General features: G+C 44.5%; 1 protein-coding gene and 1 long non-coding RNA gene across 2 annotated transcripts in view; one reads left to right on the top strand and one right to left on the bottom strand.

The window, feature by feature from the left end:
- Positions 1-606: 606 nt before the first annotated feature.
- Positions 607-23,970, bottom strand: LOC136658982 (uncharacterized). Its single transcript, XR_010794815.1, has 3 exons — positions 23,903-23,970; positions 11,613-11,749; positions 607-811 (listed from the first exon to the last, which is right to left on the bottom strand). It is a non-coding gene; the product is annotated as an uncharacterized lncRNA (long non-coding RNA).
- Positions 22,478-25,399, top strand: part of VPS13C (vacuolar protein sorting 13 homolog C) — a 106,329-nt gene continuing 103,407 nt past the window's right edge. The window contains exon 1 of the mRNA XM_066635973.1: positions 22,478-22,718. Within this exon, the coding sequence (XP_066492070.1) occupies positions 22,619-22,718 (100 nt within the window). The 5' untranslated portion in view covers positions 22,478-22,618. The remainder of the gene's footprint in view (positions 22,719-25,399) is intronic.

The following is a 25,399-nucleotide window of genomic DNA, read 5'->3' as shown; positions in this document are numbered from 1 at the left end:
TGAGTACTGCTGTAGCGTGATTCCAGTAAATGAGAGAAAAGCAGAGAGGAGCTGGAACAGCTGAGCAGGGAGTGGATATTCATGACTTGAACAGGCTTGAACAGACTTGAACATTAATGTGAACTCCTATTTGCTATTGTATAATTGCTAAAGTTGTTAGAAATTTTTTTCTGTATATGTATCTTTGACTAGGGTTGTTTTATTTATTATTTATTTAGTGTATGGCATATAATACATGGACTTATATATCAGTTAGATTAGATCAAATGTCAATATCCAGTTCATGTAGCCATTCGAGAACAGAGTTACCTTTGTTGAAAAAGTCAGACCATGGGCCAGTATATGCCCTTAGTTTGCAGCCAGACACAATGTGGTATATGGTTTGGTGGGAGAACCCACAATCACACCGAGGGGTAGATACGAGCCCCAATTTAAACACTGAGTCCTGGCAAACACCTTGTAGGGTATGGATCCTATTCAAAGTTTTCTAATGCTGGCGAGGCAAGCCAAAACCTGGCACCTTAAGTGTAGGATCGTCTATATATCTACCCATTTCTGGGCGTTCGACTGCCCCTTTAGCTTTCCATTGCGCATTGATGTTAAAATTGTTGTGCAGATGTTGTGTGAGTGCCAGAGAAGGCTCTGTTCCAGAACCACTATTCAGAGTGCAATACCATGGTCTTCCGAGACTGAAGGATGCCAATATCACTTCATTGGTCCTGTGGCTCCCACTGAGAGAAGTACTGAGTGTGCGGTCATTCTGTTTCATGTTGACAACAATCTATGGCCACCCCATACTGAAGACTCAGATCTGGGGGAAAAAGAGACAAAATGAAATTCAGTTAAAGAAAAACTCTTGGCAAAAGAGAGTATCCTTTTATCAAAGTAGAACTTCGTTGAAATTTCCTTACCCTTTGTCAGTTTCACTCAGAGGCAGACAGGGAGATGGGTTAAACTAGAAAAATTAAAGTCTGCTTGTGTATCTGTATTTTAAAACACAACAGCTATGCAAGGCTCTGATTTGGATTGGAACTACAGGGCAAGCCTGGCCCATCCATGAAGCTTATGATGTGGCTCATGTTGACTGACAGATGGCAGGGGAGTGACAGACTCAGGGTACCTTGTACCCAGAGTATGTTTCTATCTCCCTCCAGTCCTCAATGGATGGGGATGTATTTATCCACTTTCTTACCTGCTTACCATTTGCCTTCCTCACATGGAAAGCTTCCTCTAAACCAGCATTTCCCAAACTGTGGGTTGCAACCCACTGATGGATCACAACTCAATTTTAGGTGAACCTTAGGTCTGCCACAACCAGGGAGCTGCAGAACAACATGGTGTGTGACCAGCTTCATTGGTCGCATTGTGCCCCAGGCTACCTTGAAGTTTTCTAGTCCAAAAATTGGGTTGTGACCCATTGGTGGGTTACAACACACAGTTTGGAAAATGTGGCATGATGTGGCCAAAGATGTGGGTTGTGCGCCCACATAACCCAGAAGCAACTTCCAGGTCATACGCCTTATTGCCCTGCAGCTCCCTGGTCATGGTCTGCCCAGGACCCTCTGTAGACGGTGATTTGGGTCACAAAGTTAAGGAGTTTGGGAACCGCTGTTCTAAACTGAGCAGAAAGTAACACAAAGGAAAGAAGGAACAACGAGGAAAATGGACACAAGTAGCTTGAAAGTGGGACCTGCCATAACAGCCCTATGATTATGTCATCTGTGTATTCAGTGTACCAATTTGGCTGTTGTGGACAAGGCTTTTGAGAAGCCACATCCTGTTCTTGACAATCCAGGAAAGATTGGATTGGCGCCGCCTTTAACTGTTAACTGGAGCCAAATTTTCCAATTATTCAGTTTCAAGGGGAATTCCCTTTCTCTACCCTCTCTTTCCACCTTCTGATTCTCATCAAGCAGGAAGATGGGGAAGGGGGAGAGAGAGAGAGAGAGAGAGAGAGAGAGAGAGAGAGAGAGAGAGAGAGAGAGAGAGAGAGAGAGTCCAGATGTGTGCATTTGCATTTCCCAGTAATGAAATTGGAGAGCTATAAAACAAATATTTTAAATAAATGGAAAACCCCACAGTTAAGATGCAGGTGGAAAAAATGTTAGGCTGCTTAAGTGATTTGCATGCAAACCATTCAGCTGCAGTCTAATCTAACTTGCTTCTTTGTGTTTCCACTTAATGTAATTATACCAGCAATTGCTGGAACTCAGCAGAGGGTCCAGCAGGCAGTACATTGAGATAAGACAGGGGTTTGTGTTCGTGTAAATAGTCAGGGTGGATACTCTTAACCTATGCTAATCCCTCACGTCCTCTCTCCTGTAATTTAATTACTGTAGCCCCCATGACCTACAAACTACATAACTGCGTTATGGCATAGAGAATTGGGACACTGGGATCAGTGGGTTCAGAGCCAGCAGGGAATTAAAAAGATGAGCACTGATACCAATTTCTGAGTATTCCATTTCCCTGACACTTTTTAGACCAACCTGTAGCCTAAACTTGCCACAGTAGTTTCTCTACAAGGTTGCTTCTCTACTGCTGAACTATACAAATGGGGTCTGTTTGTTTGGGGCGTAGTCTTGTCACTGTCCCAGCTCAGTTACAGACATGGGCAGGCTTGGCACATCCATGAGGTTGCCTTGAGGGTGCCTGCCTCTGTTCTGCCCACCTGCCTCCAACACTTTTTCTCCTCCTACTTCTAAGATGAAAAAAGGAAGGTGGGAGCTAAGGTGATGCAGAAGTATGAAGGAGAGAAGAGTGGTGAGCTAGAGCAGTGGAGACACTCTAGCCCACCATTCTACCCTCCTCTTGACTTGCTCTTCCACTATGTTCCCATCTTCCTTTTTTAAACCAGGGAGCTGGAGGAGTGGTGGCTGGTGGTGTGCCACTGTGTAAGGGAGAAGCAACATTTAGCATTGAGCTTCAGGAACTGAGACATCTTGAGCCAGCCCTGGCCAAGGGGAATAGCAGAGCATTATGGAAAGGGCTCCCCAGGATTCAGCAAGGGCCAGTTCACCCAGTGACTTTTTTTTAACATGCTGAAGCAGCACAAGTGAGCTGGAAGACAAGTGAGTTTCACATGAGATGAGATTGAACTACATGGAGGGAGCAGAATTAATATAACCAGTTGATAGTTTGCAAAGATTCTGAAGAGGGAAAATCCCTAACCACGCATTTTCAAACCCCCAAGAGGGGACAGGTGGCCCAGAAGATTGTCTGTTCCCCCTGCTATCCAGCCATTAAAACTAACCTTGCAATTCAGCCTCAGTAATCTGCAAGCAAAAACCGCTTGGGGACAGCCATGGTCAGAAAAGATAAGGGGCAAATCTAATAACAGAGTTAAGAGCACCAGGACTCCAGCTAATCTCGCTTATTTATATTTCCACTTAATGTTCATATTGTAAACAAATATTCCCTTAAGATTGGCTACCTCTCAACAAGTACAACAGGTGACTTAATTTTTTTTAACTAGTTGCTGGCCCTTGATTAAAGAATATTTTTAAAGCCTCTGGTTATCAAAAGTTTGGGCAGAAGTTTGTATAAAAAAATTGATAACCCTTGTCACTGCAAGCTGCTATTTACATTGGAGTATTTTATCTTGGGTGTCATTAAGTTCATTTTCACCTTCCAGAGATGAGGGAACTGTTTATTATAGGAATGCCTTATTCACGTGATTCCAGCAGCATTTCCAGGAAGTCTTATGCAACTGTGGTCCCACTCTGTGCATGTCAGCACATCTCCAAAAACAATGAGATTGTATTCCTAGCCCATGCTGGTCAATAGGGTGGCTGCTTTACATTATGAAAACTGAGTGGAAAACAGGACTCATGGCAAACAATAGACTCTGGTGCGGAATGCAAACACACTGTGAGCTGCTGATTGGGAGACCAGGTACAACTTTCTCCTCTCCAAGGTTACACCAAAGGAAGATACACGTGGCCCACTGATACAGCACAGTATCAGGGATCCTGGGCTTCAGTCAGAAATCACCAAGCTTAGAGAACTACTTGAGACTGCATGTACTTAGATCCCTTTCAGACCTGTAAGGGAAGAAGAGCATGCAGTATCAGCTTCTGTAACTGGCAGGCACTATGACACCTCTGAATTGGTTAGATCCAGAATATGTTATGGAGTCTTTATCTGGACAACAAAACAAGATTTTCTGAACTTCAAGCCTCAAGCCCTTGTGGTAGTTCAGTGATGGTGCCACATGTCAAGCAGAAAAGTATGACGCAGTGTTCAATGCAATCCAGTTCCCTCATATGATGTTCCTCCCTGCACATAGAATAGTAACAGGGCAGGCAGATGCATGGATTATAACCCTTGTCCCCAACATACTACTTTTTGAAGTGCAAGGATTTTTTTTTTCTATGAGGGAGGTTTCAAACATGCAATCCCTCCACCTCCACTTGCTGCCTGAAATAGTACAGTTCAAGAAATTGTTTACCACTTGACTCTGCTGGTGATAGATACCGGTATAGTGACAAAACCTCTAGCCCATCACTCTTTCCACCAGTTATATTTTCTGTTGCCCAGTTTATCAATCCCCATTGTCACAAATTCCATCACTTTTTATTTCCTCTGCCTCAAGTGCAACATCTATCAATGACTACTAGTCTTGATGGCTAGATGGAGCCTCCATGTTCAGGAATAGCATGACATCGAATACCAGTTCTTGGGGGACAAGCAGGTGTGAGGGCTACTGCCTTCATGCTGTACTTATGGGCACCTGGGATGGGTGACTTGTGCCTAATGCTATCCCCCCTAACAGCAGCCAGCATGCCCCCTTTCTCTCCTTGGACTTGCACCAGCTAAAGAACTGGCACAGGTTCAAGGAGACCCACTGGCTGTTGAGAGGCTTACAGGGAGGTAAGGGAAATACTTCTCCTTACCTCTTCCAAGCCTCCTAGTCTGCCCCCCTTGCAGGATGCAGCACAAGCTTTTTTAGCATGTCTGCAGCAGCGGGCGGGGGGGCGATATAGGATTGGACTGTTAGTTTCAATTTGCATGAAGTATAGTGTTGGGATACCTATTGTGTTGATGATATCTGGGCCTTTTTGGATCATGTCCATGTCACCCCCCATGTCACAAGTCTTTCCTCCACCAACCTGTGCAATTCATAATGCTCTGCAATTTAAAACAACTTCCCCATTTTCATTTTTCCCCAAAGTCTCTTCACTGCCCATCTCCAGTGTCCCTTAAATATATCTCTCTCAAACTATGGGGAAGCCCCCATAAAACATGTATTCCTACCCCCAGCAACAAGCTACAACTAACAGCCAACTATGCCCCGTTATTCAGAAATGAGAATTATTATTTTGGAGTTGGGAATACTGCTTGAACTAGCTGGCAGGAGCAAAGTATTAAGAGAACAAGGTGTTGTCCCCTGCTATTGCAACCAGAGAGAATAGTTTGGAAAGGCCTCTGGCCACACAAATGACCTAATTCTTACTGAGCTGCTAAACACCAGACCACCAGCCATGTAGACAACATTTCCTGCAGAGGACTTGATTTAAGGGCAGCATTTGAGAACAACGGCTTTGATTGATCTGATAAATCATAATTGTGAAACAATGTCAATGCAACCCTGTCCACTGTTATGGTCTGCATGCCTCTGAGACAGGCTGGGAAGTAAATGAGAACAAGGCACATGGCTGTCATTTTAGCTGGAGGAGGACAGCAACTTCATGCAAGGAGGAGGCAGCTTGCCTGCTGCTACCAATCTCCTCCTGCAACATGCAGCCGCAGGGGAGGTCAGGGTGTGTTCTAGGATGCATGTCCCATTTACATGGGCAGAGTGCTGAGAGGCCCAAAATTCAGTTTGCAAGCCATGTTTCTATTTAACTGATTATTTAATTCCCGTCATTTCTATCCTGCTTTTCTGGCTAAGTCAGTGGCTTCACTAGGATTTGTGCTGCCTGGTGAGGGGGACCAGCACGTCAACCTGATGACAGACCTCCTCCCATGCAGTGGGTTGGGCAACACCTGAAGTGGTGGGCATAGTGATGCACCATTGCCCCACCCCTGCTGGGTTTTTTGATATAACTTTTGACAGAATAGAAATATTTCAGCCTGGTTTGTTTCACTGCGTTCTGCATGACATTACACATCAAATGATATATAACTTGATGGTATTATTTGAAATACCAAGATTTTAAATATTTTAAAATATTTTGGTGTCACCCCCTATGCTTGTCACCCGGTGTGGCCCACACCCCCCTATCAACGCCAATGGGCTAAGAGATAATCAAATTGGCTAAAAAAAAGTTTAAGAAGCACAATCACTAATACAACAAAATAACAATATATACATTAGAAACAGTAAAAGATCCAAAGATCCACTGAATAAAGACATTGTCACTATCTGCTGGAAAACAATGGAAGATATGTTAAGGTGGACATCCTCTGGAAGGGTACCCTCTCAGTGCCAAAGGGGAGGTCCTGTCTCTTGTTTATGTCTGCCACACTTATCACCAACATACTTATTTCAGCATAAGCTTTCACAAAAGTCCACTTCATCAGATACATGAAATTCACATTACAAAGTCCACCAAAGTTGATGCTGAAATAACTATCATTGTCTTTAAGGTGCGACAAGAATCTCTGTCATTTTGTTACAGCAGAGTAACATGGTTACCCCCTAGGAACGCAATACTATACCTACCTTCCTACCAATCAGTGAGCCTAAGACACACCCAAACCAGTGCTGACCAGGGTCCTGAAAATGAATGAGCTTGTCTAGGAAGTGCATATAACTAGAAAAATCTGAAGAACTGTGCATATGACTTGTGCCATTTTCAAACTTGACCCTTTTTTCCACTGAGACACCAGAAAAAGAATGCAATGGCTGTTTTCTGTAGTAAATGAGAAAATATGCAAGTTAAGATAAATGGCTGAGGATAAACATGTGCTTGATGACCATGGAATTGCATAACAAAGAACAGATCAACTCCCTTAGAAAACTTGCAGTTTTTCAGACTTTATGAAATGCTTCTATAAGGATGAAGCAGTTTTTTTTTCTTAATTGAAATGGTTGGGCCTGAATAAATTCTTACAAATCCAGGTATGGATATCTGCCATCGGTTTTTCTCCAGGCATTGTTAATCCAGCTACCATTTCTTTGACCTGCCCAGAAAATACAAGTTGTGTCTCAGTCATCAGCACTCCATCCCTTTGTCCCAAGCTTAAATGAATGGTTTTGTATGTTGTACTGTTTGTTTTAAATATGTACATGAAAACTAGTCTGTATTGTCATAGGAATGTGAATGGGTCTGGGGGTTGTGGGAGATGTAATTTTCAGGTATTTTTCCCTTCCCCATTGTTCCCTATGGATTTACTCCCTTCTTACAGAACTCTGTTCTTGGGGGTGTGTCCATCTTCTGAAGAGCACTTGGAATATGGCATACATTGACTTCTCCTGGTCCTACCTATTTCCCTCCCACATTACATCACAATCTCCTCCCTATCCCCTCTCCACCATTGGAACTGAGGTGGCTGTTCACTGGCCCTGCACCTACCCTGCCCCCTGCTTGGTTCAGCCTGGCAGCACTTCTCTGGCTGCCAGTGTTGGGACTGAATAGATACCGTGGTTGGCTCCTTGGACAGACGTTGCTCTGATGTCAGGCTGCTACTCCATAGATGATGGGATGTGTTGGTGTTTTCATGGTCATGGATGGCATTGCCAGGAGGGTTGTGTCAGTGTGGCATTGCCTGGCCTCTGGTGTTTCTCTTCCCCCTTTGTGCTAGAAAGGATTGGGATATGTTGATCATTTTTTTTTCTTCCTAAGACCAAGAGCCAGTCCAAGACCAGCATTGAGATCTAGTGAAGCAATAGAAGATTGGAAGAGTCAGAAACAGATGTGAAGTTGAAATCAGACAAGAGTCACAGCCCAAAGAAGCAGTCCGGACAAAGAAGGTGGAGAAGGTTATGGCACTGGAATCTACTCTGGCTTGATAGTTGCTCAGACTGAAAAAGCAAACTCTGAGGTCACACCTTTATAGAACCAGGATTGGTCTCTGGGGAAAGATGCTAAACTGGTTTTGCAGCCTAGGTGGTGCCTCAGAGCAGGCCAGCAAGCTTGTAGTATGAGCAATGCAATGGTAGGAGATGAAGCACTGAAGCATGATTTCTGAGACTCCAGTGCAAGACATTTACAGACACTTTCAAGTTTGGTGGGTAAGGGTTAGCGCATGGAATCAGCTAATTGGATGCCCAGGCTATAGTACTGGTACTGTAGACTGGTATGTGATACCCTTGAAGCACAGAACTCAGCCTGCAAGTCTTGCAGTGGAAACAGAGTGCTGGGGGTTCAGGAGATACTAAAGCCAAACCACAGGGACCCCCAATTTGAACCTACCCCTGCACTGCCCACCTCTGCTTACCTGCTCAGTGATTGCATTGCCCTCGCACAATATGTTATAGACAAATCATATAAGGGAAGTTTAATTTGCTGTTGGTAGGTTCTGATATTGATGACCAAGTGCAAAAAAAGCAAGTGTCAGCCGGTGTTGACAGATTTTCTTGTGGATATACAAGGCAAAATCTTTGTGCAACAAACTGTATTTTGAATATTTCATCGCGTTTCTTTGCAGACTCACTGTCTGTAGATGTTTTATCAGTAATTGCTGAATCAACCAGCGAAGGCAAACGGTATTAATATAGGAATGCATTTTAACAATGCCCGCAAAACTATAAGTGCTAGAAATAAATATTTGGGTTAGGAGCCTCTCTGTCTCCCTGCCAGCCACCATGCATGGGTTGAATAATAAAATAAAGCCTAGTGAGGCTGACTATGTGCCTTTCCCTATACTGCTTTAGCTATCAGCACAAGGCATCTTTGGGCAGCTACCTAGAATCAGTATCCTGGGAGGCATTGTGGATGCCTACAATGGCCCTATGGAAAAGATTAGGCCCAGTCAGCAATTGGCAGCTACCTCCCTTCACCATGATAGCAGATGTGGGTTTATTTTATTCCTGGTGGATGGGTATCAGCAACAACAGTGTTCCAGGCTTGGCTACTGCCTTCCATACCCCCCCCCAGGTATATTTGCCAATACAGTAAGGAAAAGGGGGAGGCTCAACAATGACAGCATTCCTCCTCTTTTTGGTGCTGGGCAAGGGGCAGGGGGATCACTGCAGGATGACCCTCATCCACCTCTATTGTTGATGCCTGACCCAAATCTAGGATTTGTATTCTGAGTCTGAAGCACAGAAGGTGGAAAATACAATTTTATTGACCAGGCAAACACCTGAGGATGAACTTATATTTATACTAGATCATGGAGGCTCTGGTCTACCAATTATGGAGGGTGATTACAGAGTCTGATGACCAGAACCATGTTAAGTCCTCTCAGTGTCTGAGATGGAATGCCAAATACTGCTTCCTTTATGCAACAGCTTTGGCCTCTGTTGCTCCTCCTGTTCCTTGGATTCAAAAAGGAATAGGGCAGGTAAGCAGAATAAGAAGTGCAGAGGAAGGAAGAATGGTGGACCAGTCCACACATTTCCTTTCCTTTTCTATTTCCCTCTTCCTTTTTGAACCCATGAAGCAGGCAGAGAAAAAGCAATGGAGGCAGGCAGGCAGATGGAGGCTGGTGTCCACCCCCTCCACTGATCTGCTGCCTGGTCAGTCTCATGGGTAGGGCAGCTCTGCGAATTTTGCATGCCCCTATATTCCCTGACCATGTGAACACACAGCATCTCAGCTGATTTGCCAGGCCTCAGATTCAGTTTCAGACTTTGTGGGGCCTTCCTGTTCAAGCCATGGAGCAACTGGCATGGTCTGAATGAAGGAGAGGGGCTCGGAATACCTTCACTATGATGACGTGTGACATGTGATTCTAATAATCACTGAACATGCATCCAAGAGTGAATGATGATACACTGAATGAATGAAAATTACTCTGGCAATAAGAAGACTTTTTTGGTTTTTGTTATGTGCCACACTCCAAAGTGAGTTAGAGTGCTGGATATACCTCTCAGCTAATCCAGGTTGCATCATCAAATATTTATATTATGTGCCTTCTCCTCTTAGCAACCTTTATTGTCCAAACAGAAGGGCCATGTTCAATGTAACAACTTGGAAGGATATGAAAAATGATGACGTGAGAATACGTGATTTTTTAAGAAAACATACAGCCACCTACAAAAAAGCTAACACTTCTGAATTGTACTTTGTGTACCAGGACTCTTGTTTACCTCTTCTATTGCTCTCTCATGACAGGAAGGGAACACTTATGCTAGGTGAATATTCTTGTGATGCACCTAACTTAATATAGTTTGAAGAAATGGGATTTATCCCTTTTTTCTGGTTGTCTGTAGTTCCTCTTAGATGCCATGGGAACTGCCTTATTTATTTATTAAACAGAACATTAACCCACTTTTCTTTCCCAAAGGAAATGCAGAGCAGCATATTAAAAAAAAACATTCAATATGATAAAAAATTTCAACTGGAAAAAAAGTCACAAAAACAGTTAACAGAAAAATGGGGTTACCCCCACCTAAAAGGATCTGGTCCCTCATTCAGCCAGTAGGTCTCCGTATCATTGCAGGGACCAGTGGGTGAAATTGGTGCTCAATCTCCTAATCCACCTGGATTTGATCAGTGCATGTACTTTAAAAAAATAGCTTAAGACGGTGGTTCTCAAACTTTGAGCTCTGGGACCCACTTTATAGAATGAGAATCTGTCAGGACCCACAGGAAGTGATATCACAACCAGAAGTGACATCAACAAGAAGGAAATTTTTTTTAACAATCCTAGGCTGCAATCCTACCTGCACTTACCCAGGAGTAAGTCCCATTTACTATTATTGTTAAAAGCATATACATAATAAGTAGCCTGTTAAAAGTACAGATCTGTAACATTTCCCCAAATACAGTCACATACCATGGTAGCATCAAATCTGACAGATTAAAAATAAAATATTGAAATGAATGGGGATCCATCTGGAATTGGCTTGCAACCCACCTGGTGGGTCCCGACCCACAGTTTGAGAAACACTGGGTTAAGAAATTGATTAGGGAGAAAAGACTCTTGCCATAGTGTCCTCTGTGGACCTCCTCCTGCATGGGTGGTTCCCAGGGACTCATCTTCTCCCCAGCATTAATGGAACAAAAAGTTACATGAAAGAGTTGCTGCTTTTGACTTCTACATCCTTGTGGCAAACAAGGACTTTCTACCAGAGGCCCCTGCAATGATATAGAGACCTCTGGGAGGAAATACCCAATAGTAGATGGGACTGTTGGGAGGAAAAGAGGTGGTGGAAGGGTTCCACCATCACCTCTTCTGTTCTTGGCATCCACTTTCAACCAAATAGGTGCATCCTCCCATTAAGAGATGGAACAGCCAAGAGAAGATGGTAACAGAGTGATTGTCTTAACTGAGAGAATTATTCTGCCACTGCTACCATAACAAAAGCTTCATCAGACACATGGTGTGAATTTCATGTATCTGATGATGTGAACTGCTGTCAACAAAAGATTATACCTGGGGGCAGTCTAAAATGGTGAAAATGAAATATTGTGAAATAACACCAAAATTAGACTTACAAGTATAAAACGATAAAACACAATATTCTGCTCAATTAACAAAATAACACCAAAATTTACCTATAAAAGTGGCTGTGGAGCATTTGTCAAGCAATCTAAGTGCTTTTATCTTGTTGGCATCCTTCAGTTTCGGAAGATTATGGTATCGCACTCTGAATAGTGTTCTGGAACACAGTGTCCTCTCCAGTGCGCGAAGCCTGGGTAAAGTAGATATGGAGAATCAGTGATTTTTTTGTAAATAAAAAGGTGCAGGAACTCACAACTTGTTAATCTTTTATTTATTTATTTATTTATTTATAAACAATTTTTTATTGGAGAAATAAAATATTTTTATATGCTTCTCCCCTAAAGATGAACTTACTTCTGAGTAGACATGCATAGGATTGGGCTGTCAATCTCCACATCCCCTTCCCCCCAGCTACTTTTTCTACACATGGGGAAAAATACTGTACAGGTGCACTTGTAGAGTGTAGTATGTAGTGTGGCACTACTTCGAGGATTGGAAGTAGTGAATGGATTCCGAAAAATGGCTTACATGAGTTCCATGTAATAAAATTACTCTAAGCAACTGTGGGAGTAAGAACAAAAAAGGAATTCTTACACGAGAGGGGTCCTTAGGTGCACATAGAAACCGCTACATTTGCAAACAAGCGATTAAATATGGTTTAATTCAGGTATCAGAATACTCTGTGTCTTTGGGAAGGCGCTTGGCATGCAATTGTATGTTCTCTGCTGCCCTGAGCAGCTGCTGTGCATTGCTGGAGAGGAGCTGCAAACGCTGGCTGGCCCTGGAGGGCATGCTTGTGGGGGAAGGACGAGGAGGATCTCTGGCAAGGCTGGACAGCACGTTGTACACATGCAGAATCCCTTTTCACCTGCTCTTAGCATGTGAAAACGGGTGCAGATATATGTCTCTGCCAGGATTAAGAGCCCAATCCTAGGTATGTCTACTCTGAAGTAAGTCTTGTTCTAGTCAATGGAGCTTACTCCCAGGAAAGTGCCTAGGATTGCAGCCTAAGAGCCTAATCCTATGCATGTCTACTCAGAAGTCCACTTTAGTGAATGGGGCTTACTGTGGATAGGATGGCAGCCTCAGGGCCCAATCCTGTGCCTATCTACTCAGAAGTCAGTCCCACTAGAGGCAGTGGGGCTTCCTCCCAGGAAAGTGTGGGGAGGACTGCAGCCACAGAGCCCTTCCTCTGCCTGTCTACTCAGGCTGCAAGGCTACGACACTTTCCCTGGAGTATGCCCCACTGAACACAATGGAACTTACTTCTGAGTAGACATGCCTAGGCTTGGGCTCTCAGGCTGCAAGGCTATGCACCCTTTCCCAGAAGCAAGCCCCATTGAGCACAATGAGACATACTTCTGAGTAGACACGCCTAGGCTCGTGCTGCAGATTGGCACAGGGCTGCACCAACCAGCTTTCTTCCCCTCCTCCTCCGCCAAGCCAGTACCTGGGCGTTCCATGGGTGCCGCAGCCCGTCTCCCTGGCTGGCTGTCCATCCGTCCATCCTCCTCGGCATCAGCACGTGTCCCCCGTGCCCTCCACCAACTTGGAAGCTGTGCTGGGAAGCAGAGCGCGGGGGGAGGGGAGGCAGGCTGGGCTCAGGCGGGAGCTTGGAGATGGGGGCAGGAGGGGGTTGTTGTGTGGTCAGGCAGGGGCTAGGCGCCTGCCCACCCTGCACCCCCCAGCACCCACCCAGCAAATGCCTCTATTTTGCTCCCCCCCTCCTGGAATGCCTCCAAAGGGGAGGGGCCCCTGCAAAAAGGTGCTGGAACTTCGTCCCCCGCGTTCCATTAGAAAAAAAGCCCTGTGGAGGATAGACTGTTACCCATGCAGCAAATCCCCCCTCTCCACGTAGCTGAAATAGTCCAATGGAAAGGCAGAAGCCAATATGGTTGGTTCCAGCAGCATTGCAGGAGTTGCCAGAACGTGACTGTGTTCAGCCATGAACTGCCTCAGTGCTTCTAACTGTGTTTCTAAGCCCCTAAACCTACATGTAGTTCTGCTGCTTTCTCATAACTAGCTGTAGTCTTCTGAGCATGCTCAGAAGCTGCCAAGAGATCCCCAGGATTGTGCCACTGTGGGGAAGGGGCGGGCTTTCTTTAAACCTGAACTACCTCTGCTGGGGTCTAGTGGGTGCAGGGAGCTCTGTGGAGGCCTCTGCAGGGCTCCCTGTGGCTTGTAAAAAGCGAAAGTAAGGATCCTCATCCACTTCCAGTTTCGCAATTGCAACCCAGAAGTGGGTTGCCATCATTACTTTCGCTTTCTACAAGCTGCAGGGAGCCATAGCGCTCCACGGGACTTCCCACACCCCAGCAGCAGGTAGGTTAGGTTTCAAGAAAGCCCTCCCTTCCCTGCAGTAGCAGGATCCTTGAAATCACGTCTCTGCCAAATTGCCCACCCCCCGCAGAAACTTATCTTGGGAGTTTTACACTTGAGAAGTTTGAGTACCACTGCTTTAAAATGTTAATTTGGAATAAAATACATAACACTGTTTTCAGACTTTTTGGGGCGTGGGGGAGGATAACACCAAAATTCATGAAAAAATAAAACCATTTTAGACTGCCCCTAATTTTGCAGAAAGAAAATGGTTAAGTCTTTAAGGCGCTACAAAGACTCATTCGTTTCATTTTGTTTAGTTTCTGTTTAGTTTCATTTCCGACTTTTGTAAGTAACTATTTGGGCTATTCCTTTGTTTCCATATAAAAACCAAAAAGAACTGCTCAGTCACTGAACATCTTTCATATACATTCATATCTGTATAACATTGCTAGCTGTAAATAATAATAGCTTAAAATAGTTTACAGCATAATGTTTTCATAACAGAGTGCTATGCTGGGTGTTTTTGCAGTTAGTACAATTCTCTCTATACAGGTCTAGCCTATTTATACACGGATTTGACTCAACAGGAATGGCCCTTGCAATTGAGAAGGAATGTGCTGATCCCTGGAGAAGGGGAAAATGCACCCCTTTAAAATCAGTTTAAAAAACTGAACAGTCCTTTAGCAACAGCCTCCTTAATGAGAGAGAGAGAGAGAGAGAGAAAACACGCACGCACAGCTGGCTGACAATCCATCAATCCTTCTCTCTCCAGCAGACCCCTCCCTTCCCGCTGAAAGAAAGGTGATAGCTTTGCATTGGTGAAGGGAGGGGCTGAATGTAAGCTCTCAGCTCTTTGTAAGCTCTTAGAGGAGGACTGATTGATGAATTGTCCTCTTAATGACTCTTAGAGTCAAAAGGTCAGCAAGGCTGTTTTTAAATCACAGGAGCAAAGTGTTTTTTAAATTGATTTGCTATAGTGCATTTTTTTGCCATCCAGGTGAGTGCTTGGAATGGAACCCAAATAATAATAATAATTAGTATTCAACCTGTAATTCAACAAATAATTAGTTTCAACCTGTAATTCTATTTTAATAAAATAATGTTTAAAAATATTTAATCATTATCTGAAGAAATTTGATCGCATTTGAATCAACCAAGTATTTTTTTTGGCTAGTCACATGTCCAGCCCTAGTTGAAGGAGTTGAAATCTGCATAAAGAAACCTTGTCGGGGCCCCTCCCAGATGCCCTGACCCCCAATTTACCCTGGAGCAGGCACCCCATGCCCAGGGTGGGGAGGCTACCCTGCCCTTGAAGGGGGCAAAACAGGTTGACTCACCCCAACCAGCCAGAGGGGGCTGGCAGAGCAAACAAGGAACACTACAGGAAACAAGCCAGGAACAGGAAAGGCCTTTTCTGCCCCACCTGGAGGAAGGGGAGGGGCCAAAGGGGGCAGGCTTGCTCCATAAACAGGAAGGCCAGGGATGAGAGGCAGTCAGAATGAAGCAGTGAGCTGTAAGGTGAACAGCTCCTAGGCCAGGTTTGGCAGCTCTGCTAGGGAGGAGGACAAGGGTGCTGGAATCCCCTCCAGCCAATCTGAGGCCTCCCTGGGGGTGGAACAAGCCTGCTCTAGGTCCTTCCAGGGCAGGGACCCTACAACCTATTTCTTATGCTGGCTACTATGGGTTTAAACAACCTATTTGTCTTAACACCATAAAGATAGCGGCTTGTTCCTTCTGTAACAGCCCCCAACACAGAAAGGCTTTTAAGGACTGACAACAGTCAATTACATGCTATTTTTCTGCAGTTGATCAACTTGGAATGGGCCATTGTGATGTTTATTCTCATCTTGTAAAACAACCAGATTTAGCTGGTATTTGCTTTAAGGCCCTCGGTCCGGGTTTTGTAGGGGGGAAGTTTGAGAGCATTTAATCATGAATAGGCTTTCTGAGGGTTGTTTATGTACAGGACAGCCCCTTACAAACATGTATGTTTAAACAGATGGTTCATATTGACTATTAAAGCAATTCCTGCAATTGAGTCAACTCTAAGCACAACAGATGGAGTGACATTCTGTTGACATCCAGGGTGATCTTTTGCATCTCCATCATTGGGATGTTCATATTCAGACCTGTGATTCTGACCTTATTAAAATGCCATCTAGGATAAGCCAAGGTATAACTCAAAGAGGATGGATAAATTATCTGGATTTTTGTGTGCTTGTTTGCAACTTGAGTTTGTGAGCATACAAACACTGAAGATATTTGGGTTTTAGTGACAGGAAAAAAAGAATATGAAATAATGAATGAATTCACTCAAGAACTTTTAATGGAATAATTCTTCCTAGAAGCTTGTGTGTGTGATGGACTCCAAAAAGGGGTGGCTACTAGAGTTTGTTGAGTACCCCATTGTATTCAGCCACATTAAGTATGCTCAGGGGCCTTTAATTCCTAGCATGTACCAATGATGTCATCAGGCTGTACTATGAGCTCAAGCAGCAACTTCCTCTTCCTAATACTGTCCTAACTTTTTTTTTTTTTAACCAAACTCAGGTTCCATTACTGGTTACCAATTGCTGCACCAGTGCACAGTCAAAAAGCATGACATTGTGCCAGCCCTTTCAGATCATTATGGCACAGTCTTGGGCAGTCATTATAAGGGTAGTCTTGGTTAGGGATGAATGACACTTACTAGAGAAGTGGTGGTCAAACAGGTGGGTCACAACCCACCTTTGAAACATAAAAGGGGCACTTTCCTCTTAAGGGAAGTGACCCAGAAATGAAAGCCCTGATGGTGTCGGAGCAATTGCACTGCCATTGGGATTGCAGCACTACTTACGTTTTTCAGTTGGAGCTCTGGATCTCAGAGCTTTTGAAACCGGAAGTGGGTTCCAATGGCTGATTGGACATCACTGCTGCAGAGGGGAGGCTTGCCAAAGGGACTGCAAGCCTCCAGGAGGCTGCACAATCCCCCCAAGTTATGTTAAAATACTCCTGGGTGCCCACGGCATCTAAATGGCTGCAGTGCCATCAGAGCATCCCCCCCCATCCCAGTCCCCACCCCATCAAAACTTACTAGTGGTTCTCAGACTCCTGGAGAGTTGTCCTAGAGAATAATCTAGAACAGTGTTTCTCAAGGTTTGTCCTCTGCTGTATCACTTCACATGGTCCACCTATTCGAAGTACCACCAGAAGTAACTGGTGATGACATCACCACCAGTTATTTCTGAGTTGGGAGGCCAGATGTGATGCATCAAATACCAGAAAGAAGCTCAGGGTGCATTGGCAGGAGGGCTTTCTGAGCATGGAAAAGCATGCTTTGGAGCCCTGTCCACCAAAACAAGCCTTCTACCACTGTTTGTTGTGTCAAATTCCTGGTCTTGTGACTGGGTGGTCGGGGTCCAGGAGCCCTGTGAGTACCACCAGTCACCACCTCAAGTACCACTGGTGGTATTCTGTACCACTGGTTGAGAAACACTGATCTAGAACAACATTAGGATATGAAGTTATACTGCTTAATCAATAGCAATCTGATTCAAGCAACTTTTGACTCACTACCTGTGTTTGAAAACAACCCAGCATTAAAGTAAAATAGCTTTAAGATGCAAATAACACCACCTTCCCATTTGTGCAAGGGCAGTATATTGATTAAACAAACAACCTGTTCTCCTAAAATAGTCCATCACTGGTGTCTCATCCAAGGCTTTTATCTCTATTGATTTATTATAAAGGTCAGTTTGAACTATCATCCAAGCTGCAGAAAAACACTTGACATGGATTTTCTGCACAACAATGTTCTTTAGGGTGTCTGCAGCTGAGTGAAAAGAAGTTTGGTATTTGGAAATTGAAGGCCAGCCTATCTGCTCTTTGGGAGACCTCAGCTACATTCTCTGAACCTAACAGCCCAATCCTATAGGGCCCTGTTGCAGGCATTTGCTACAAAGTACAGATAAAATATGCTCCTGCAGCCTGCAGTGTAGCATGCTGCCTGAGAGCCAGAGGGAAGGCTGGAGCTTTCCTGCATTTGTGAGGGGACTGTTAGCAACCCACTGGAGTAGGTAAGCCAGTGGGAGAGGCAGAATAGGAAGCATGGAACAGGGGCAGGGAGACTGAGAAAGGGGGTGGATCCTGCAGCAATGGTGCACACGAGATCCTATCCTCTCTATGGCAGCCTCTCTGCACCATTTCTATCCTTGGACTTGTGCCAGTGAAATAGCTGGCGTAGGTCTGAGGAGACCCATTGCAGAGCAGGAGGCTTACAGATGTGTAAAGCAATTTCAGTTCCCTTTCCCCTCTGAAGCCTCCTGATCCACCCCCCCCCCCCACTGAATATAGCGTGCCCATTTTTGGCACTGCTGCAACAGCGGGGTGAGGTGGGGAGGATAGGATTGGGCTGTTGGGCAACATTTTGTAAAATGGAACTATTAGCAATCTGTCTTATGGAACTTTTGGAAGGAGTGGATAAAGTCACATCCAGCTGAACCAAAATTCAGAGGTTCTACTGGGCTTCAGATCTATGGCAATCAAATGCCAATGAGGATAGCAGCAGGACAAAAGACAGACAATATCTATCTTTTCTCATGTACTGGAATATTTTTGTAAATGCTCTTCTTTACATTTTTTCCCTTCTGGCAATAATATGATTGATGCAGACTGATATTTTCTATTTGCTATGCAACATATTTCTTATCTTTAAAACCCTAATCAACTTAGGACCAGGGTACCTGAAAAACTACCTCCTCTTGTACATATCACCTGTATGCTATGGCCATCAACCCTAGCGTCTAGTTCAGGTTTGGAGGTCATATATTAGAAGCAGGGTCTCGAGGTTGCTGGTTCTTTGGGATTCCCTTCCCCTTTCTGTGGATGCCATACAGGCAATTCCAGTGTACACCTTTAAGCATATAATGGAAATCTGACTTTTAAGGAAAGCTTTGATTCTGAGTAATTCTGTGTTTATTTTTTTTGTGAATGCTACATTTAGTGGCGTTGCTGGATCACTGTTTAATCAACTGGATCCAAAGTTTGGTTTTTATTTGTTGGCATTGGATTCATACGTTCTCGTTTTAACTGCTTTGGGTTCTATGGCGAATATAAATGTATAGAAATTTTTAAAATAAATAACAGTAGCGAACAAGCAAGGTAAAATTCTAAACTATAGAAGCATTGGAAAAAGGGCAAGAGATGGGTAGCTAACAGAGAACACAATAAGGGCACAATTCTAACCCCTTATGTCAGTGCTTTCCAGCACTGGCATAGCAGTGCCAATGGGACATGTGCTGCATCCTGCAGTTGGGTGTCACTCACAGAGGCCTCCTCAAAGTAAGGGAATGTTTGTTCCCTTATCTCAGAGCTGCATTGCCCTTATGTCAGTGCTGGAAAGCACTGACATAAGGGGTTAGGATTGTGCCCTAAGTAGCATTTTTTTTTTTTTTTGCTTAACCTCATTTCAAAACAATTCTAAATGCACTTGTCCCTCTCTCTGACTTTTGCAATGAGATGCATTTTATGGGTAGCACTGTACAGTGCAAAGAATCAGGCCTACAGAGGCTCTGATTATGTACTTCAGCAGCTTTGCTAGAAATGTGGCTTCAGCTAACCACAGACCCTTAACAAATCAACAAGCTGGAACAGCACCAGCAGCTCCTCCTCCTTCCCTTGTAACTTGATTACCTCTCTCAGGACAAAGAGTTAGTGCTGGAATAAATGTTCAGCAAGCGCCATCCTCTGGTGTCCTACTTAGCAGCTCTGATGCTCACTCATTGGCAGTTACAAAGCAACAATAAGTACAAATGGAGAAGCAGGACTCTAGACATGCCTGTGAGTGAAGAAAAAAGAAATCCACATTAATGGAAAATAGCTGTCTACCTCAAGGTTATCCAAATTACTGAATACCAGTTGTAGGCTGGAAAGAACAGCACTCCTTTGGATTCACTCAGTGCCCATCTTGCCTTTAATGAGTAATCTATAATGGTTTAAAAGAGTCTTCCTGTGACACCAACCTGCGGCACCAAGAAAGTCCCCTTCTCCCTAGTAACCACTGGTGTTGCCTGAAGTGCGCAGGATGCAACCATTTTTGGCCTCATTGCAGCCCTGTGCTTTGGGCAGCTCAAGATTGGGCTGTCAATAAGGTGCCTTCTTTTTTTTCTAAAGTTTCCCAAACATCCCAGAGGCTGCAATCCTATCCACACTTACTGGAAGTAAGTCCCATTGATTGTCATTGTTAAAAGCATATACATAGTAGCCTGTTATAAGTACAGATCTGTAACATTCCCCCAAATGCAAATACATCCCCTGGTAGCATCAAGTCTAATAGATTAAAAATAAAATACACATTGAAATGAATGGGGACTCACCCGAAATTGGCTTGTGACCCACCTAGTGGGTCCCGACCCACAGTTTGAGAAACACTGGGAGGAAAATATAAACACAAGATAAATGCTGGAAGAAAGTATGAGAAAATATATAATTTAATAAATATACTATATTATGTATGTGTGTAATAAACAATTTATTATCAATTATTATGAACTATATTATTATAAACTATATTATGAATATATGTGTGTGTGGAATATATAATGTATATATAATATGTGTGTGTGAAATATAGAATGTACGTTTGCATATGTGTAATGTACATGCATGTGTGTGAAATATATGTGTATATATATTATGTGTCATATATGTGTGTGTGAAATGCAGAATGTATGTATATATATTATATATGTGTGTGAAATATGTAGGTATATATCTATGTAAGTTTGTGTGAAATATACAGTACATATTAAAGTCTGAATTAAAGTCTGAGGAGAAATCTGACGACCAAGAAAGGTGGTATATAAATACCTGTATTATTATTATGTGTAATATATATGTATTTATATATTATATATAATAATAATAACTTTATTTTTATCCTGCCTTTCTCCCCAAAGGGACTCAAGGCGGCTTACAACATATAAAAACATAATTTAAAAACAAGTAAAAACATATTAACACATCATAAAAAACAGCAGTCAGAGTAAAAAAATAGGTAGAAAGAGCATAGAGCAGCAGCAAGTCATAAAAGAATCAGGCCTGTAAAAATATTAAAAGATGTTAAAAGGCCGAGAACTTAGAAGGCCTGTTTAAACAGAAGGGTCTTCAGGCCTCGCCGAAAGGTCTCAAGAGAGGGAGCCATTCTTAAGTCAGGGGGAAGGGAGTTCCATAGCGTTGGTGCCACTACTGAGAAGGCCCTATTTCTTGCAGCCGCCCCACGTACCTCCCTAGGCGGCGGCACTTGTAAAAAGGCCTTCTCTGATGACCTAAGAGGACGAGCCGGATTGTACGGGAGCAGGCGATCTCTAAGATACCCTGGTCCAGAGCAGTATAGGGCTTTAAAGGTCAATACCACAACCTTGAATTGGGCCCGGAAACGAATGGGCAGCCAATGCAGCCGCTGGAGAAGCAGACTGACAGAGTCGAACCGCCTACCTCCAGTAACCACACGGGCCGCCGCATTCTGCACTAGTTGCAGTTTCCGAACCGTCTTCAAGGGCAGCCCCACATAGAGCGCGTTAACAGTAATCTAATCTCAATGTCACAGAGGCATGGATCACAGTGGCCAGGTCTGCACGATCCAAGTACGGCCGCAGCTGGCGCACCAGCCGAAGCTGAGCGAAGGCCCCCCTAGCCACAGCCGCCACCTGGGAATCCAGGAGCAGCTGCGAGTCCAGGTGGACCCCCAAGCTGCGGACCTGCTCCTTCAGAGGGAGGGCAACCCCATTCAGCGCAAGCCGATAGTCCAGCACCTGCATTGAGGATTTCCAAACCAGGAGAGCCTCTGTCTTATCCAGATTTAATTTCAGCTTGTTAGCCCCCATCCAGATCCTCACTGCCTCCAGACAGCGCTCCAGGACCTCATAATATACATAATATATGTATATTATATGTGCATGTGAAATACAGAATGTATGTATATATATTATATATGTACAATATAAATATGTGTGAAATGTAGAATGTATGTATGTATATATATTATATATGTGTAAGATATGTGTGTGTATAATATGTGTGCATATATATAATATATATGTGTAATGTGTGTGAAATACATAGGTATATATATGTATATTTGTGTGCAGTATACATTACACACATATATATACACACACATGTATATATATTATATGTGTAATATATATGTGTATATTATATATGTATATTACATGTGTGTGTAAAATATATAAAGTATGTATATATTAGATATGTGTAATATATATGTATGTGTGTGTGTGTGTGTGTGAAATAAAGCGTGTACGTGTGTATATGTGGAGTGTGTCAGGGCGTGTAGAGTGTCCCAAGGCCCTTGACACAGGGCCCTTGACACAGGGGCTCACACCCGGTCCCTGGGCAGAGTGTGAGGGGAGGCGGGCGGGGCGCGAGGGGGGCCACGCCCAAACGGCCATCGGGAGTCACGCGCCCAACCGTCTCCCTCAAAAGGTGGGACGAAGAAAGCCTTAAAAAAAAAAAACCCAGAAAAAAAGCCTGGCGCTTCCTGGGTCACGCGCGCCGCAGCCTATAGCAGAAGGAGGCGGAGGCGCGCCCCGGGGAAAGGCCTGCGTGTGCTCGAGGGGAACGCTCGCTGCCCCTCCCCTCCATCCACCCCCGCGAGGAGAGGCGGCTGGGCCGGGCCGAGGCGGGCTCGCGGGAGGAGCTCTAGTCGTTCCTGCCAGTGCCGTGCCTCGCCGCCGCCATGGTGCTGGAGTCGGTGGTGGCCGACCTGCTGAACCGCTTCCTGGGCGACTACGTGGAGAACCTAAACAAGTCCCAGCTCAAGCTGGGCATCTGGGGGGGTAAGAAGGGGGTCGGGCCTGGCCGCTCTGCCTGCGCCTCCCTGGGTGGGTCAGGCAGAGTCACCTGCTTGGGGAGGGTGGGGGCAGAGAAATGGGGCTGCAGGCACCCCTCCCCCACCCCTTTGAGGGTCACCCCGCAGCCCCTCCTGGGCTTCCCTCCCTGCAGGCGACCCCCTTTGGTCTTGCACTGCCAGGGGGTGGGGGTCTGGTGTTTTGCACACAGCTCCTTCTGCTGACTTCTGCATCCCATAATCTTGCATCCTGCATGAAGTCATTGGGCATTGAGTTGCCCCCCACCCCACCCCACCGTTTCTGTGCTTGCAGTTACCAGTGCAAAATGGGAATCTGCACCTGGCCTATGAGAAGAGAACAGATCAGCCTTTTCCAGCCTCATGCCATCTCCCTTGTATGTTGTCACCTCTGCGCATGGGTTTGGAATGCGTGAGCTTGAAATGTCTGATGCTGCTCAGACTGCCTGGGAACCTGGGGAGACTGCCTGGAGACCTCTCTCGTAGGCTGCTTTTTCATTTCATAATGAAAGAAGTGCAAAGGGATATACACATAATGAATGCAGTGAAGCATTGCAATCTGTTAGTAGTCCATGTGGTATGGGCTTGAGCACAAACCCCATTTTGTTGGATGCTGTGGATGTGTACCAACACAAGTGTTGTTTGAAGACGTCTCTGGGGATATGGCATGTTTAGTTGCCGAAAGGCTTATCTGTAATGGTGTAGTGCCATTGCAGCTGTCTGAGGGCCCAATCCTGTGCTTCGCACACCAGTTCATCGCTGGTGCCCATTTGTTGCAAACATGCCATAAGGCGTGTTTGCAAGCAGTACCACGGGCACAGCGCCGAAGCTAGCCCAGTGCAAGCCCATGCTGGGCCAACCCTGGTGCTGGGCCCGCATTCTGCCACCTGGTGCTTGCCTGGACCAGTGGGTGGCAGAGAGGTGGGTGGGGGTGGGCAGATGGCATTAGGAAGGCGTGGCAGGGGAGGGAGGGGGTGGGACTCGTGGAGCTCGGCTCTGCCGGATCTGGAGCCCCATATCAGGCCAAGCAGCCTGACATGGGACTCCTTGATTCTGTGCCGGCTAAACAGCTGCCACAGAATCCAGTAACCGCATTGTGGGGCTACTTCCCTTACCCATACTTTTGTCCCCTTACTTTTGTAAGTTTACCCTTACCTTACTTTTGTCCCCTTCCCCAAGGAGCTGCTAGCAGCTGCCTGGTGCACTCAGAATCTGTGGTAGCCATTTCAACACTGAGCCCTGTGCACTGGGCAGCTCAGGATAGGGCTGCCTGTCAGCTTGGGGACGGTGACTGTCCTTATCAATGTCATTTCAAGCCTCCTTGGCTTGTTTAAAATGGCTGATCTCAACCTCTAATTTTTAAGTGATTCCTCATTAACTTTACAAGCTCCCTCCTTTTATCATGTGTTCTTTTTATAGGAGTCACTTGGGACCAAGTCAGATTCTTCTGAGCCTGTATGGTTGGCTGTTATTGCAAGGAAATGCTTGTGATTGTGTGACAGTTCTATTTTGTTGCATACCCTTTATCCACAATGCCACAAGCAATAGACACTAATTACAATAGCTGTCAGTCTGCAAATATTACCATTCTTGTTTCACAAAAAGCCAGGTCTTGTGAACTCTGTCCTTTTTTTAACCATCATGGTGTCTTGCATTCATGGTTTGTTGTCCCTGATTGTCCATCAGACTAGTGCAGAAGTTAAGTATACATAAAACGTGAAAATAAATTGTTAGTCCTTGACCTCAGTGGCCGTTCATAATAATGCCTAAAGAACATGATCTGTTGGGCAGCATTTTTAATACTTGACTGTAGAGTGCAGATATTTCCTCTTGGGAAACAGAAATTCCTCCATTCTATAGAAAAACAGTCTAATTGACAGTGCAATTCTCTGCATATTCAATGTAAATTAAAAATGAATTGTGTGTTAAAAATTTTTTATCCTTCTTACTCACAGTAGCTGTACTATTATTACCCTTATGCAAATAAAACTGTACTTAGTGTTGGTCTTGGGCTGAATTGAATGTGGAATTTGGACCCAGTTCTCCAGGTGCTGTTTGAATGCTTTTGTCAGTTTACCACATTGTTGTGTTATCTCAGCTTTCCCTATCCTTTTGTTGCTGTCTTATTTGGAACTCATTCAAACCACTGTAAATATATAGGGATAGTAAATAGATTGGAAAACATTTTTCTTGTGTGTCATTCCTTGAGAAGAATGCTGACAATCAGGAAAGAAGGAATAAGAATATATTTTCTTGGCTTTCACTTCTGTTTTCTTTACTGAAAGAGAAAATTTGTAATGGAAAAGTCCAAATGAGTCAGGCTGTAAGTTATTGAAGCTTTCTTGTAAAAGTAGGCCCTGAAGCTTGTGCAAAGGGTTTAGTTGAGTGCATGTTTGTTTTGTTGGGTTGGCCTGAATCAAGAAAACCCTGGGGAAATGGATAAGAAAGGATCAGATGTTGCCTTGAAAGTCAGCTGGCCTATGATGACTAAGAAGAATGGTGTGTATCCTTGTGATCTGAGAGTAATAGCTGGAGATGAGAATCTGCTGCCATAGGTTGCTTCAGGCAGGACATACAAGGGGGTATGAAGTTTTTTTGGGCCCCTTTGCAAAGGGGGAGGGGTGAAACAGAGTGGGAGGGTGGTGATTTGAT

Source organism: Tiliqua scincoides, chromosome 8 (genome assembly GCF_035046505.1).
Source record: "Tiliqua scincoides isolate rTilSci1 chromosome 8, rTilSci1.hap2, whole genome shotgun sequence".
Lineage (NCBI taxonomy): Eukaryota > Metazoa > Chordata > Lepidosauria > Squamata > Scincidae > Tiliqua > Tiliqua scincoides.
The sequence above is the reverse complement of the archived record's forward strand: the minus strand, read 5'-3'. Positions and strand labels throughout refer to the sequence as shown.